Source organism: Cnephaeus nilssonii, assembly GCF_951640355.1.
Source record: "Cnephaeus nilssonii genome assembly, chromosome: X".
NCBI classification, from domain to species: domain Eukaryota; kingdom Metazoa; phylum Chordata; class Mammalia; order Chiroptera; family Vespertilionidae; genus Cnephaeus; species Cnephaeus nilssonii.
This window is the reverse complement of record NC_137071.1, coordinates 48,105,886-48,119,606: the sequence shown is the minus strand read 5'-3', so window position 1 is coordinate 48,119,606 and position 13,721 is coordinate 48,105,886. Positions and strand designations below refer to the sequence as shown.

At 44.0% G+C, this 13,721-nt stretch overlaps 1 protein-coding gene across 4 annotated transcripts in view; it reads right to left on the bottom strand.

The window, feature by feature from the left end:
• Positions 1-203: 203 nt before the first annotated feature.
• Positions 204-13,721, bottom strand: part of KIF4A (kinesin family member 4A) — a 181,445-nt gene continuing 167,927 nt past the window's right edge. For all 4 annotated transcript variants that reach the window (XM_079764681.1, XM_079764683.1, XM_079764682.1 and 1 more), the window contains 4 exons: positions 13,127-13,303; positions 4,776-4,892; positions 3,039-3,161; positions 204-2,763 (listed from right to left, as the gene is read on the bottom strand). In XM_079764681.1, the coding sequence (XP_079620807.1) occupies positions 2,563-2,763; positions 3,039-3,161; positions 4,776-4,892; positions 13,127-13,303 (618 nt within the window). In that variant the 3' untranslated portion in view covers positions 204-2,562. The remainder of the gene's footprint in view (positions 2,764-3,038; positions 3,162-4,775; positions 4,893-13,126; positions 13,304-13,721) is intronic.

Below are 13,721 nucleotides of genomic sequence, written 5' to 3'. Positions count from 1 at the left end.
GAAGAGAGAATTGCAAGTTACTTTCTGGTATCTGGATAGCAGATCACCCTGTTTCTAGGCCAGAGGTCCCCATGGGCTTTGTGGCTCCTACCCTTCCCATCCATCACCCCAGACAGTATATGCTCATTCAGGATGGCTGAGACTCGCATCATTCCAGCTGCTTTATCTCCAAGGCATCTAAAGTATCCTTCCAAGAATCATTTGAGGAGTGTCGGGTGTTAGGGTCACTGGATTGTGAAAGATGAACACATTGTTGACGTAAGAAATGTTCAAACCTGTAGATAATTTTTATGAGTTTATTTGAGCCAAACCGACAATTGCTGGGAAGCAAAATCTGAAGGGATTGAGAAAATGCTCTGGAGAATGGCAGTTTCACAGCCTAGTTTACACACTAGAATCAAAGGAGGAGACTTAAAGAGGGTTACATGAAATCCATTGGTGGTAGATTAAGGGGTCAGGAGAAAGAAAAGAAGGAAAATCTCTAAGATTGGATAAAGAGTGAAATGGAGAGACTTCAGACTCTTTTACATTGGTGGGTACAGGACAGTTAGCATTTACAGCACATAGAGATGGTATGTAGGCAACAAGATAACAATGAAGGGTTCATAGTCTCTGCTCTGGTGTGCCCTGAAGGGTCTGGATGAGATTACTCTGACATTCCAAGGGTATGTTATCTTAGATGCAAAGACAATATACAGGCTCACTTAGGGTAAAGACTGAACTATGTCAAAGAAGATATACAGGCCTAGAATGTGACTCCCCTCATAAACTGGTTTTAGTTAGGAATTTTTATGTTCAGACCATCCTATGTGGTTACTTTAGGTCTCGGAGTCTGTAAGGCCACCACGCAGGCCTCCCTTGAGCTTGTCAGGTTTACTATGTGGCCTTTTTTGTCCACAACGTACAAAAGATACTGTTACTACACCATCAGCAGACAGCACTGGCTAGCACTTGTAGTCAGCTTAGCGCTAAAATGTAGGGCTCTGGGTGGGACTGACCTTCCCTCTATGATGTGATGGCTCAAAGCCTGTAGGTTAATGCAGTGTTGGTGGGAAAGGATGCCTCTCTGGGGATAGCTTGCTTACCCATTATCCCCCACACACTGGGTTTGGGAGAGACGACTGGCTCTCTTATGCCAAGAGACAGCCCTCCTCCCTCTCTGCCTTCTCATTGTATCCAGGGCCTCTAGTTGGCAATGGAAGAGGCTCTCTTGCTTCCTGGACATTAAAATGCAGAGAAGTAGGGCTGCCTGCTGGCAGAAGGCCAGAGAGGGCTGCAGGGCAGTTAGTCCTCCTGCAGGCTTCATTCCCAGCAGGCCATCCTTCAGTTTCCTTTGCTTGGCTCTGGTGGATTTTAGAGGAGTCTGGGCTTTCATGTGCTGAGTTCTGGGGGGAACTCTGGAAGCTTTTACTGGGGGGGGAGGGGGAGGCTGGGATTCAGAATGCATGGATATGAGAGGCCCAGGGCTTGAAAACTCTTCAGAAGGCTGTAAGGCCAGTCGGCAACCTGTGTTTGGCGTTTTAGGGCTGGCCCCCTTGCAGTTTTAAGCAGAGATGGAGAATTCTGATGCCCAGTAAGGAGTAAGCCACAGCCCTCTGCTCCCCTTTCAAAGGAGAAAGCAGGCAGCAGTGTGGCCCCACGCCCATGCTCATGTAAGAAGCCAGGATGCAGGGCTTTAGGGATTGCCACCACTGCCACTCTAGTAACACACGAAGCTTTGGTGTTAGACCTGGGTTCAAGTTCTAGCTCTATTACTCACTTACTTTGTGACTTCAAATAAAACTGTGGCAGGTGCATGGGGATGCCTAGTAAATATGTCCCTTCCTCATAAATCTAGAGGCTGGGCAGGCTGTACAGTGGAGATCGAGCCACTGGCCTTGCTAGTTTTATTCCAGTTTCCTGAGATAGCAGAGTGATGTGAAGACATGATGTACTGCTCCATATGGCCCTCAGGGGATAGGGGCCACGACAAGGCAGTGGGACCTGGCTACTTGCCTGGCATTCCAGGGGCAGAGGAACATGGGTTGAAAGTATAGCAGAGAAGGATCTTTCCAAACAATAGAAGCACTAAGCTTTATTTCTTTTAAAAAAAACATTGACATTTTAAAATATTTCATTTACCTCAGCACCATGGAGAGCCCCTTCCTGAGGTGGGTTGAAAGATGGGTGTCAGGCGTCCCACCCAGGGCAGGCTCTGTCATTCAGCTGAGAGAGCCTAGAGATAAGACAGCTCTGGGAGGCAGCCTGAACTGCTGGCAAATCAGGAAGAGCTAGACTATACTGGGGACTGGTTCCCAAAGAGTCAGCAGGAAGGTCAGCTGGTTCTGTCTTCAGCAGGCGGCTTAGCACCCTTCTAGAGAGGAGAGAGCAATCAATAATCTGGGGCTGGAGGGCTAGAGACTGAGGACTGAGAGCCAAAAAAATTCCTTCCTTTTCAGTAACATGCTGTCCCTTTTATCAACAGCAAGAAACCTGAAATCTAGAGGAGTCATTAAAAAACCTCCTCTGGCTGTAACCAGAAGGCGTCTTGTAAACCAGACTAGGGCAGAGATGAGTCCAACTTTAGGGGGCTTCTTCTTCAATAGGGGAGCGGCCAGAGAAGAAGCTGACATTGCTGGCCAGAGCTCGTTTCTTTTTCTTCCCTGGAGCTTTATTTTCTTGGGATTCTGTGGCTACATGTTTCAACTCTGGGAGGCCAAGGGAGGAGGTGTCTGGAGAAGTCTTGAACAGAACCTGCTTTACTTCACACATATCTTTCAGGATCTAGGAAGGACAGAAACAGATATGACTACATTTCAGGTGGGGGCAGAGGCTCAGCCCAACTTAGCCCCCACAGAGGCCAAGGACACTTCCAATAGTATGAGGTGTTCCATAAGATTGCTCTGCAGGAAGCAGGAAGAAACAGACTCTATGCTCCATTCCCCGTTCCCAACAAGCACATTGGCACTTTTTCCCCTTTCCCCCACCACTGTCGGTCAGAGCTAAGGCAGAGATGGACCATAATATAGCTGGAAATGCCTGCCTTTTAGCCTACCTACCTTGCTGTTTGGAGTGGCACAGACAGGGTTGAAGAAGCTTAATCCTGGGGTCACTTCTGTGGGATCCTCCAGTTGGAAGGAACCTTCAGAATCCTGGGTCCTCTCAACAGTTCCCAAGCTTTCCTGAGAATCAAGCAGACAGGCTATTAGAAATTCAGTTCCCAGGGTTATAGAATCACTATTCTCCTTCAACCAGAGAGACACCAGCTTGGAGGGCCTCATCAGTTTCTAAGCAAGTCTCAGGGAGACCCTGCTTGGGGGTCACAGTGCTTGACGGCAGCTTCTGAAGGCAAAGGACTAGGTAGGATAGTGGCACAGGACGCATCACGAGGCGAGGTTTAAACAAGACCAAGCCTTGGTGATTTCTTTAACTTTCCCCTTTTCCAATCTGCAATATTCTTTTTAGTACCTATACAGGGTGTTGTCTGTATTATTTTTTTTTTTCAGAGAAGGAAACCAAGGCCAAGAGAAAGAAGTTATTTAAGCAGTGAGGTGACTCTGGGGTAGAGCTTAGATTAGAATTATAACCTGCTGTTATGAAAAAAGAACTGGATTAAGAGTCAGGAAGCCTAAGGTATAATCTTTTATTGGGGTGACACTAGTCAATAAGATTATATAGGTTTCAAGTGTAAATTTCTACAGTACATGATCTGTATATTGCACTGCGTGCCCACCACTCAAAGTCAAATCTCCTTCTGTCACCATATATTTGACCCCCTTCACCCTTTACTACTCCTACCTCCTTCCCTCGGGTAACCAACATGTTGATTGTTTCTATGAGTTTTTGTTTGCCTTTCTTGTTTATTTGTTGCTTTCAATTCTATATCCCACATGAGTGAAATCATATAGTTCTTGACTTTTTCTGTCTGACTTTTTTTACTTAGCCATAGGAATAGACTCCCAAGGTCCCTGAGACATCTACAATTGTTAGCCTTACCTCTAGCCTGCCATTTTAATCCTCTAATGTCTGCCTACCTTAGAAGTATTTTAAATAGAAAACCCAGGGCAAAACTGCTCACATGTAGATGTTCAAGAAATACATGATGAATGATCATTAGACTAAGCTTGCTAAAATTATTGTTTATCACATAGAGAGCTGTAGGAATGAGCTTTTGCCATGGGCACAGGTAGGCATAAGGCAAGTATGTGGACCTGACCTGCTTGGTGCTGCCTTTCTCAGCACACATTTTGTTTCCCTGAGATTTCTATTCCTGGAAGCAATATAAGGAGGACAGCTACAATTACCTTGGCTCACAACAGTGACCATCAGAAAGACCAAGTTCCTGTGAGTCTTTTCCTAGAGAATAGCTGGTTCCCATGGAGAGGGGCTAGGTAACTAATGTCTCAAGATGTCAGAAGGATTAACTTCCTTCCTGGAAGCTGCCACCTCAGCATGTGGCCCTTACAGTTCCAGCTAAGCCTCTGGATTAGCCTGATCCTGCATGTCTATATGCCTGTAAATGCCTGTTTTCTTGTTCCTGCCTCAGAAACTATAGAAACGTTATAGCCAAGGTGGGGAATGGGGAACTCATACCTGGGAATCTTCTGGGAAGGGCTGTGGTTTCTGAAGGGGATGTGTGGACAGGCTAGCAGTGAGGAAGTAGGATTAAGCGAACTGTGTCTTTTTCTGATTGCAGAGAAAAGAAGAGTAGAAGAGCTGTGCAGGAGATTCCAGATTTCACGAAGAAAAGGGCGGAAACTAGTGGGGAAAATGAGGGGCAATGGCACTGATCCTACCTTGTCTTGCTGACGGTTCCTACACTTGGTGGGGTCACAGCTGCAGTCCACGCCACAGTTCAACTTCTGTCTCCTGCACCCACACTGCTTATTCCCACACCAGCCCTTGCAGGAACACTGCAAAACAGGTTTGTAGAAAGACTCATTACCACCTGGCTGGCGTGGCTCAGTGGTTGAGCGTCAATCTATGAACCAGAAGGTCATGGTTCAATTCCCAGTCAGGGCACATGCCTGGATTGCAGGGTCAATCCCCAGTGAGGGGCATGCTGGAGGTAGCCAATCAATGATTCTCTCTCATCACTGATGTTTCTCTCTCTCCCTCCCCAATCCTCTCTAAAATTAATATATATATATATGTTTTTTTAAAGAAAGACTTATTACTGTCATCTGAAATGACATTGAATCAGTTTAACCCCACTTTTCACAGGGTAGGATAACTAGTTTAAAAGGCCTTCCCTTCATTTGCAAGCCTTTCTGAAAAGATGGAAAGTATCATCAACTTTACCAACTTCTATCTCCTCAGTCCTCTCTTGTTAATCCTCACTCGAGGATATTTTTTCCATTGATTTTTTTTTTTAGACAGAGTGGAAGGGAGAAAAGGGGAGAGAGGGGGAGGGAGAGAGGGAGGAGGAGAGCAAGAGATCAACGTGAGACACACTGACTGATTTTCTCTCACACATGCCCTGACCAGGGCCGGGGATCGAACCTGCAGCTCAGGTTCATGCCCTTGACCAGGAATTGAACCCAAGACCCTTCAGTGCACGGGCTGGCACTGTAACCACTGAGCAATACCAGCCAGGGCTCCTCAGTCCTCTCTTTAGTGAAACAGTGATTAATGTGAACCACCAGAGGTTTACTAAGAACAAGTCAAGCCAGGCAAATCCATTTATTTGGGGATAGGATACTTGAAAGACAGATCAGAGGGCTATAATAACAATGAAGGGCAACTAAAAGAGACTCTCATGATCATTTTAGGGGCAAAGTGAAGAACTGTGAACTAGATGGTAGTGGAGTTAGGTACAGTATATTTAAGGACTGAGCACAGTTGCTTGACATCTTTTGATCTACCTAACTGTTCTTCATCCAGCTCACTTTCTACAGTTTGTTCAGTGTCAGCCTGAGCTTTGTCCTCAGCACTTTAATAATTTAGCAGTTTAATGAATCACTGATGAATGAAATGAGATAATTTACATTTGTATAGCACTTTACAGTTTTCAGAGTACTTTCATATAATATACAAATACAAAAATCTCATAACCGGTCTACAAGGTAGGCATTTTAATCTGCTGTAACAACATAAAACTGGAAGGATGATTAATATGTAAGATAATAGAATCACAATTCAAAAATATTTGGACAGGCTGAAATTATCGGCCCAAAGTAAAAGTTATAACAGGGATCAATTTCAGTTTGACATTTAGGTTCTTCCCAAATCAGCCATCCTATATAAAAGTCTAATATGCAAATCGACCGAATGGTGGACCTACTGGTCGCTATGATGTGCACTGACTACCAGGGGGCAGATGCTCAACGCAGGAGCTGCCCCCTGGTGGTCAGTGGGCTCCCACAGGGAGAGAGCTGCTCTGCCAGAAGCTGGGCTCATGGCTGGCGAGTGCAGCGGCAGTGGCGGGAACCTCTCCTGCCACCAGGGCAGCGCTAAGGATGTCCGACTGATGGCTTAGGCCCGTGGGGACATCCCCCAAGGGCTCCCAGACTGCGAGAGGGTGCAGGCCGGGCTGAGGGAACACTCCTCTTCCCCCCAAGTGCACAAATTTTGTGCACCGGGCCTATAGTTAAAAAATAATATGGGAGGAAGATCTGGCTTAAAAGTAGTTGTGTACAATGGCTGTCAAAAAGCAATAGTCAGACAGAAGTTTGGAATTCAGAAATCACGGGGAGCAACTGCTCCCAGACACCGTTTGAAGTAGTCTATCCCGTTAAACAAAATAGAGATGGGTGACCAGTGTTATAAGAAGTGATGTTATGCCCTTACTGGTGTGGCTCAGTGGATAGAGCGTCGGCCTGCAGACTGAAGGGTCCCAGGTTCGATTCCGGTCAAGGGCATGTACCTTGGTTGCGGGCACATCCCCAGTGGGGAGTGTGCAGGAGGCAGCTGGTCGATGTTTCTCTCTCTATCCCTCTCCCTTCCTCTCCGTACAAAATTAATAAAATATATTTTTTAAAAAAGAAGTGATGTTATAAGAGAAATAGTGGGAGAAAGTAGGATAGTTTGGCTTGAAACAAACAAGTGGCAGACCTCAAAGAATGATGGATGAGCCGAAACCGGTTTGGCTCAGTGGATAGAGCGTCGGTCTGCGGACTGGGGGGTCCCAGGTTCGATTCCGGTCAAGGGCATGTACATTGGTTGCGGGCACATCCCCGGTAGGGTGTGTGCAAGAGGCAGCTGGTCGATGTTTCTCTCTCATCGATGTTTCTAGCTCTCTGTCCCTCTCCTTTCCTCTCTGTAAAAAGTCAATAAAAAAAAAAAAAGAATGATGGATGAGTCAGAAGAGACCTCGGCGACCATGTAAAGTCTGATGTGATGTTTGAAGCACCTCTCTAATGTCCCGGGTCTAATGATCCCAAACTCTATTTATCCTGAGATGAAAATTGTTTCCTATAACGTTTGACCATAGGACACAATTCTGTCATCTGGAATGACATGGAATCAGTTTAACCCCACTTTCACAGCACAGTTTTTCAAACCCTGAGCATAATTTTCACTCCCAGTGCCCCTCTGTCCAAATCGTCTCAAAGCTAAATATATCTAGCTCCTTCAATGATTCACCACAACATTGTTTCCAAGAATCCTTGCCATCTTAACTATATATCAATTTGTCCAAGTTCATCTTTAATTGTGACATCCAGAAATGAGCATAACTTTCTAGATGTGGTGTGATCATTATGAAGTAGATTGACACAGACACCTCCCAATATTCTTGTTAATGAGGCCTAAACTCACAGTAGCTTTCCCCCCACCCTTGTCATGTTTTTGTGGATTCATACTGGGTTTACCCTTACATCTCTTTCATATGACAACCATCATCATTATTCTGTAGTTGTGAAGGTAAACTAAACCAAAATAATATCTTTTTGATTATGAGAATAATATATATCACTTTATAAAATTTGAAAATAAAAAAACCATGATTTTAAAATTTAATAATTGTCTATAGTATTTCATTATGTGGAAATGTCGATTTATGAAATCAGGCCCCTACATTAGATATTAATATGGCATTAAAAGAAATTGTTTGCTATTATAAATCATGTTATAGCAAACATCCTGATACATAAATATAACGCAAATGTTACCATGATTGACAAGGCCCTCCATGATGTGGCCCTGACTACCCCTCTGATCTGCCCTTATACTACTCTCTCCCACTTTTCAATACACTCTAGCCACACTGGCCTTCTCAGCTGCTCCTTCATAAACCAAGTTCATCCTGCCCCAAGATCTTTGCATTTGCTGTTTCCTTTTCCTAAAATGTTCTTCCCTGATTTGCTCCTTCACTTTGTTCAGCTCTCAGCTTAAATATCTCTTCCTCAGAGATACCTCTCCCAAGCCCTCTTCTGAAGTACTCTTTTCCTATCCTATCTGTGACTTCGCTATATTTTCTTATCTCTTATCATCTAAAAGGATTTTGTTTTTCTGGTTATTGTGTCTCTCTTTCTCCACAAGAATGTCTTCCTTCAGTTTCACGAGGCCAAGGATCTTACCTGTCTCATATGCTGTATCCTCAGCACCTAGAAACAGTACCTGATACTTAGATGCTCAAAAGATTTGTTGAGTAAATAAATCTTTTTTACACACCAATAACTTTTTTAGTATAAATTCTTATGTGTATAATTACTGGGCCAAAAGATAGGAACATTTTTAAAGCTTTTGATACATATTTTCAAGTTGCTTTACAGAAAGTTATACCAAATTTACATTCCTAATAGCAATAGACAGGAATGCCCATCTTAGTCATACTTGCCAACATTGGGCATTAAAATAAAATAAAAAATCTTTGCGTCTTTGAATAAGATAGGAAAAAAGACAGAATTCTATGACATGTCCTAGACATATCTCACCAGGATGACACTGAATTGATTGCTATAGACTGGGTATGGTCCTCTGGCCATTTACAAATTCATAAAAAAAACACTCTAGTACCCTATCCACATGTCTCTATTTTATGCAAAGGCTTAATAGTATGAGAGTATTATCTGACAGGCTGTCATAAATAAGAACAATTAGACTTTTATATAGCCAAGACCTACTGGGATGATTTACAGGACAGCCTATTTTAGCTCAACAAGGAACAACTTTCTAACAGTTATGGAATACAATGGGCTTCCCGGTGAGATTCATCACTATCAGAAGTTTTCAAGCAAGCAGAGGCTAGAAATACATCTGGCAGTGTTGTTATAGAACAGTCATGACACACGTAACAGATGTATTCACATGAATGCCGTATGTACTACCTACAACTTCATCTTATTCTTTCTTACACCAGGACAAGATCAGAATGTGAGAGAGAGCATGACCTTTCCACAGACATAACCTCAATTATATAGGTATGTACACGTGTGTGTATCAGAACTGTTGGCAACCCACCCAGCATGTCCCAACACCACAGTTAAGAATCACTATAATTGAGGGACTCTTTATTATATAGAGTGGGAAGTAGAGCTGAAAGGAACCAGTGGGGTTCCTTTAAGCCAGTAGTTTTCAACCCCGATTGCACATATGAAATCTCTGGGAGAGTTTTCAGAAAGGCCAGGTTCCACCTCAACTAAATCAGAATATCAGGGGGTGGGGTCCCCAGCTCCCATGTTTAAAAGCTCCTTTGGGGATCCTAATGTGCATCCAGGCTTGAGAACCATTGCTTTAGAGTGTATAATTCTTCTAGCACTGATTTCAGCATTGTATTGTATCTCAGAATAAGATCTGATAAAATTTTTTTAAAATATATTTTATTGATTTTTTACAGAGAGGAAGGGAGAGGGATAGAGTGTTAGAAACATCGATGAGAGAGAAACATCGATCAGCTGCCTCCTGCACACCTCCTACTGGGGATGTGCCCACAACCAAGGTACATGCCCTTGACCGGAATCGAACCTGGGACCCTTCAGTCCACAGACTGACGCTCTATCCACTGAGCCAAACCAGTCAGGGCTGATAAAAATTTTAACATAAAAAACATTAGGCTAGGAATTAGGAAACTTGGGCTCTCATCCTATCCTATATAATAAAAGCCTAATATGCAAAGTTTCCCCTTGGGCGGTCGTTTGACCGGGAGTTCGGCCACTTGCTATAACGTGCACTGATCACCAGGGAGCGGTGCGGAACATGGCGGGTGTCAGTGACTCGGCGTTGGCAGCAGGGTGGCAGTGGAGGTGCTGCCAGCGCTGATGGGCCCCGACAAAAGTGGGATCGTGGCGAGATGGTGGAGCAGGTGAGCAGGTGGTGCCAGGCCAAGGCAGGTGCAAGCAGGGGCCTGATTGCCTTGCCGGGTTACCATGCAGATGGCGACAGGCGGCAGCTGTGGCTGGTGGGGGGCGGGCGCGGTCCCGACCTATCGCCCACCCTGCAGACAACAACCAGAAGCGGCAGTGCAGTGCCCTCCCCCCCGACCCCCCGCGGCCCTGATTGATCGCCCCGCAGGCAGGATGGTAGAGCAGGTGAGGGGGCGACGCCAGCCCAAGGCAGGGTGCAAGGCGGGGCTGCGAGGCTGGGAGCACGAGCTGGGGCTGCGAGGCTGGAGGCATGAGCTGGGGCTGCGAGGCTGGAGGCATGAGCTGGGGCCTGATCTCCACAGGCCACCCCAAGGGACCCCACCCGTGCATGAATTTGTGCACTGGACCTCTATTATTTAATACTTGGCATTACTTTGGATAAGTCACTTCATTCAAGTTCATCTCCATTCTTTCACTGCTAAGATGGAGACAAAAATACCTGCTTCCTAATTTCTGCCAAAGTATTAGTAAAATGCTTACTATGCTGTAATAACAATACCTGCATGATATTTTGTCACAAGGCGCTTTAGCATACATTCCTTCTTTTAACTTCTCAGATTACCATACAACACCATATAAAGGTAGAATTATTAAAACCCATTTATTAAAAACAATAACAACTTTGTTATTCTGACTCAGGATATTAGTGCTGGAAAGGGACTTTATATATTTCTTCTAATATAATCCCTTCATTACATAGATGAAGAATCTGAGGCCTAGGGAGATTAAGTGACTTGTTTAAGGTCATCTAACTCACCAGTGGCAAACTCAAGACTAGAACCCATGTCTAACTGGCTTCTAAGCTATTACTTTTTAAAACTATAGCACATGGCCTATCCCTCAGCATGTCCTTAGTACACACAGGAAACATGGCTGAGTGAGGAAGCCAACATTTTCAGCAGTAGCTTTGGACAAATCATCATTTTGGTGCCTTGCTGTAGTCTCCCTTTCAGTAAACTAGTGGTAATACCAGTCTGCTTCAGTTGGGTTGGAACAATAATAATCAGGATGGCCTTCATGCAAACCCTCAAGGTCTACAGTGTCTGTCTATGAGCAGTCTGATCAAAGAGCAGTCATAGCATCCGTGTACTTTGAGGTCACACAAAGGGAGAAACTAGATGGTATGCCAGCTTGCTCCCCTTAAAGCCCAGTTATAGTCTCTTCTTGAGTTTTAAAATCAAGGGGAAAGCCTAGAAAATAATCATCTCTCACTGTTTTAGGCATAGGATTTGTCATTGATAGCAATACTATTTACTTGAAATATTTGTTATATATTTCTTTTTCAGGCTTAGAGCAACAGTGCTATAACATATAGTAAGTTTTCCTTCAGGAAAGTATACCTGTATTTGCTTCTCATTTGGAAACTTCCTCACCAGTTTTAGGCCTTCTTCCATGTATTTCTGTGAGTATTTTTCAACTCTGCTTCCTGTTACTTAGCTGACCTTTTCATCTGTACTCAGTTCATGCGCTCCACTTCAACCACAGTAGAGTCCATAAATGTTTGTTAAGTAAATGAAAGTCAGACATGTTCTGTCCCATTTCCTCTAAGTGTCTCAACTCTCTGTCCCTCTACTACTTCTACTACCAAATCTTTGCAATATGCTATTCATTGGGCCAGAAATGCTCTCCCAGTTGCCCCCAACATATATTTCCCTTTCTATCTTATAATGCAGCAATAGTCATCTCTTCCCTGGCGTCTTCCTAAAGTCTATCTACTCGGTTTGGCTTTATAGTCAGTCACCCTTAAAAACCCCTCAGTGCATGTCTCTGAGATGAAGATGCTGAGGTTCTATGGTGTGCTTTTATTTCTTTGCCTTGTTTTCCTATTAGATTATAAGCTCTCTGAGGCTAAGGACAAGCTGTTAGGCCCAATACATTGCATTTTTGACTATTTTCAAATGACCGAATGCCAGCATGATTATCTATTCCTCATGACTTGCTTCTCTCTGATGTTGTGGCTTTAGAAGGCTCAGTTCCCTGTGTGGTTCACGATGAGCTAATGAAATCAAGTAACCTTCCAGGAAGCCAGCTAGGATAGTTTGTGAACTGCTCTTAGGCAGAAGTAACTGTAGGGCACAGTTGTGGTAGTAGTAAACTGTAGTGCTCGGGAAGTTAATGTTTTAACATAAATCATCTACATTTGATAATTATGTAAGCCTGTCATCATGTAAATAAATAAAACATGCCTCGAAGTCAGACTGTTCCTAACTGACCTTAACTAGTGTGTTTGATCTGAACTCTTAGCCTTTTCTGTAATTCTCAATGTCCCTTAGCCTAGTGAGCAAAATCACTCTATTAGGCACTCAGCTTCTGGTCTATACTTTTTACTGATATGACCATGATGTGATAGCAACAAACTGGACTTGGAGTCAGAATATTCTATTTCAAGTCCTGACTATCACTTGTATAACCTTAGGCAAGGTCATTTCCCTCCTGTGGGCCGCAGATCCATCTGTAAAATAAATAATACGTATCTCACTGAATTTTTGGGCCACAATTGAAAAGAAATAACATATATGAAGATGCTTTATAAACTGTAAAGTGCTATAAAAATGTGAAGGATTATGATCACATTGGAACCAGCCTGAAGAAATGGTATAGAACACTACTATCTTTCAGACTGATAAGAGTCCACAGACATGAAAAGAATCACCTGCACACTCAGGCAGCTCCTTCTGCTGGCCCCAGGTTCCACACAGAGCTGGCCTGATGAGCACCCCTCAGTAGAGCCAATGCCTCTGAATGGGATCCAGGGGCTCAGGTGCAGGGTATGGGGCCGGTACATTCCCACTGGCAGTGAAGACAGACTAGAACCCCATACAGAGATGAGAGCTGCCTCCTACCACTTGGATGTTCCTCTTGGGTATCTTTAATAATTTTGTTGGCTTCCATTCCTCATCATCCCCATCGTCAATATCACCATCCTCAGGCTCATTCACAGAATGCTCTGAATAATATTTTAGATCATCGATGTCCATGCTTTGCTCCAGGAACTTTTCTTTAAAATGGGAAGGTCTTGGCTAAGAACAAAGGTTTGGAATGGTTATTAATTAAAAAAACAACACATGTGGATCATATCACAGTAGCTGTTGCCAGCTATCTTCTCAAAGCAGAGATTTCAGACTCCCTCAAATATATTCCACTTGGCTGTACTAATCAGAAGAAATTCTGCTTCTGCCTTTGGCCTTGCAGAGTGTTTGAAGAGACAGAAACTGCAGGGAGAGGTTGAGTAATCTGAGGAGGGAGGGACTCATGATCTGATAAGTATCTAGGGATGGACAGCTGAGTTCTGCTCTTTTACTTTGCTCCTCCTCTTCAGCTGTGTTACATGTCTGTACATGGCCAAGAGTCCATCTTCCAGGAAGGGAGAAGGCCTATTTCCCTCAAGAATGTCCTAGAGCAGTGGTTCTCAACCTTTCTAATGCTGCGACCCTTTAA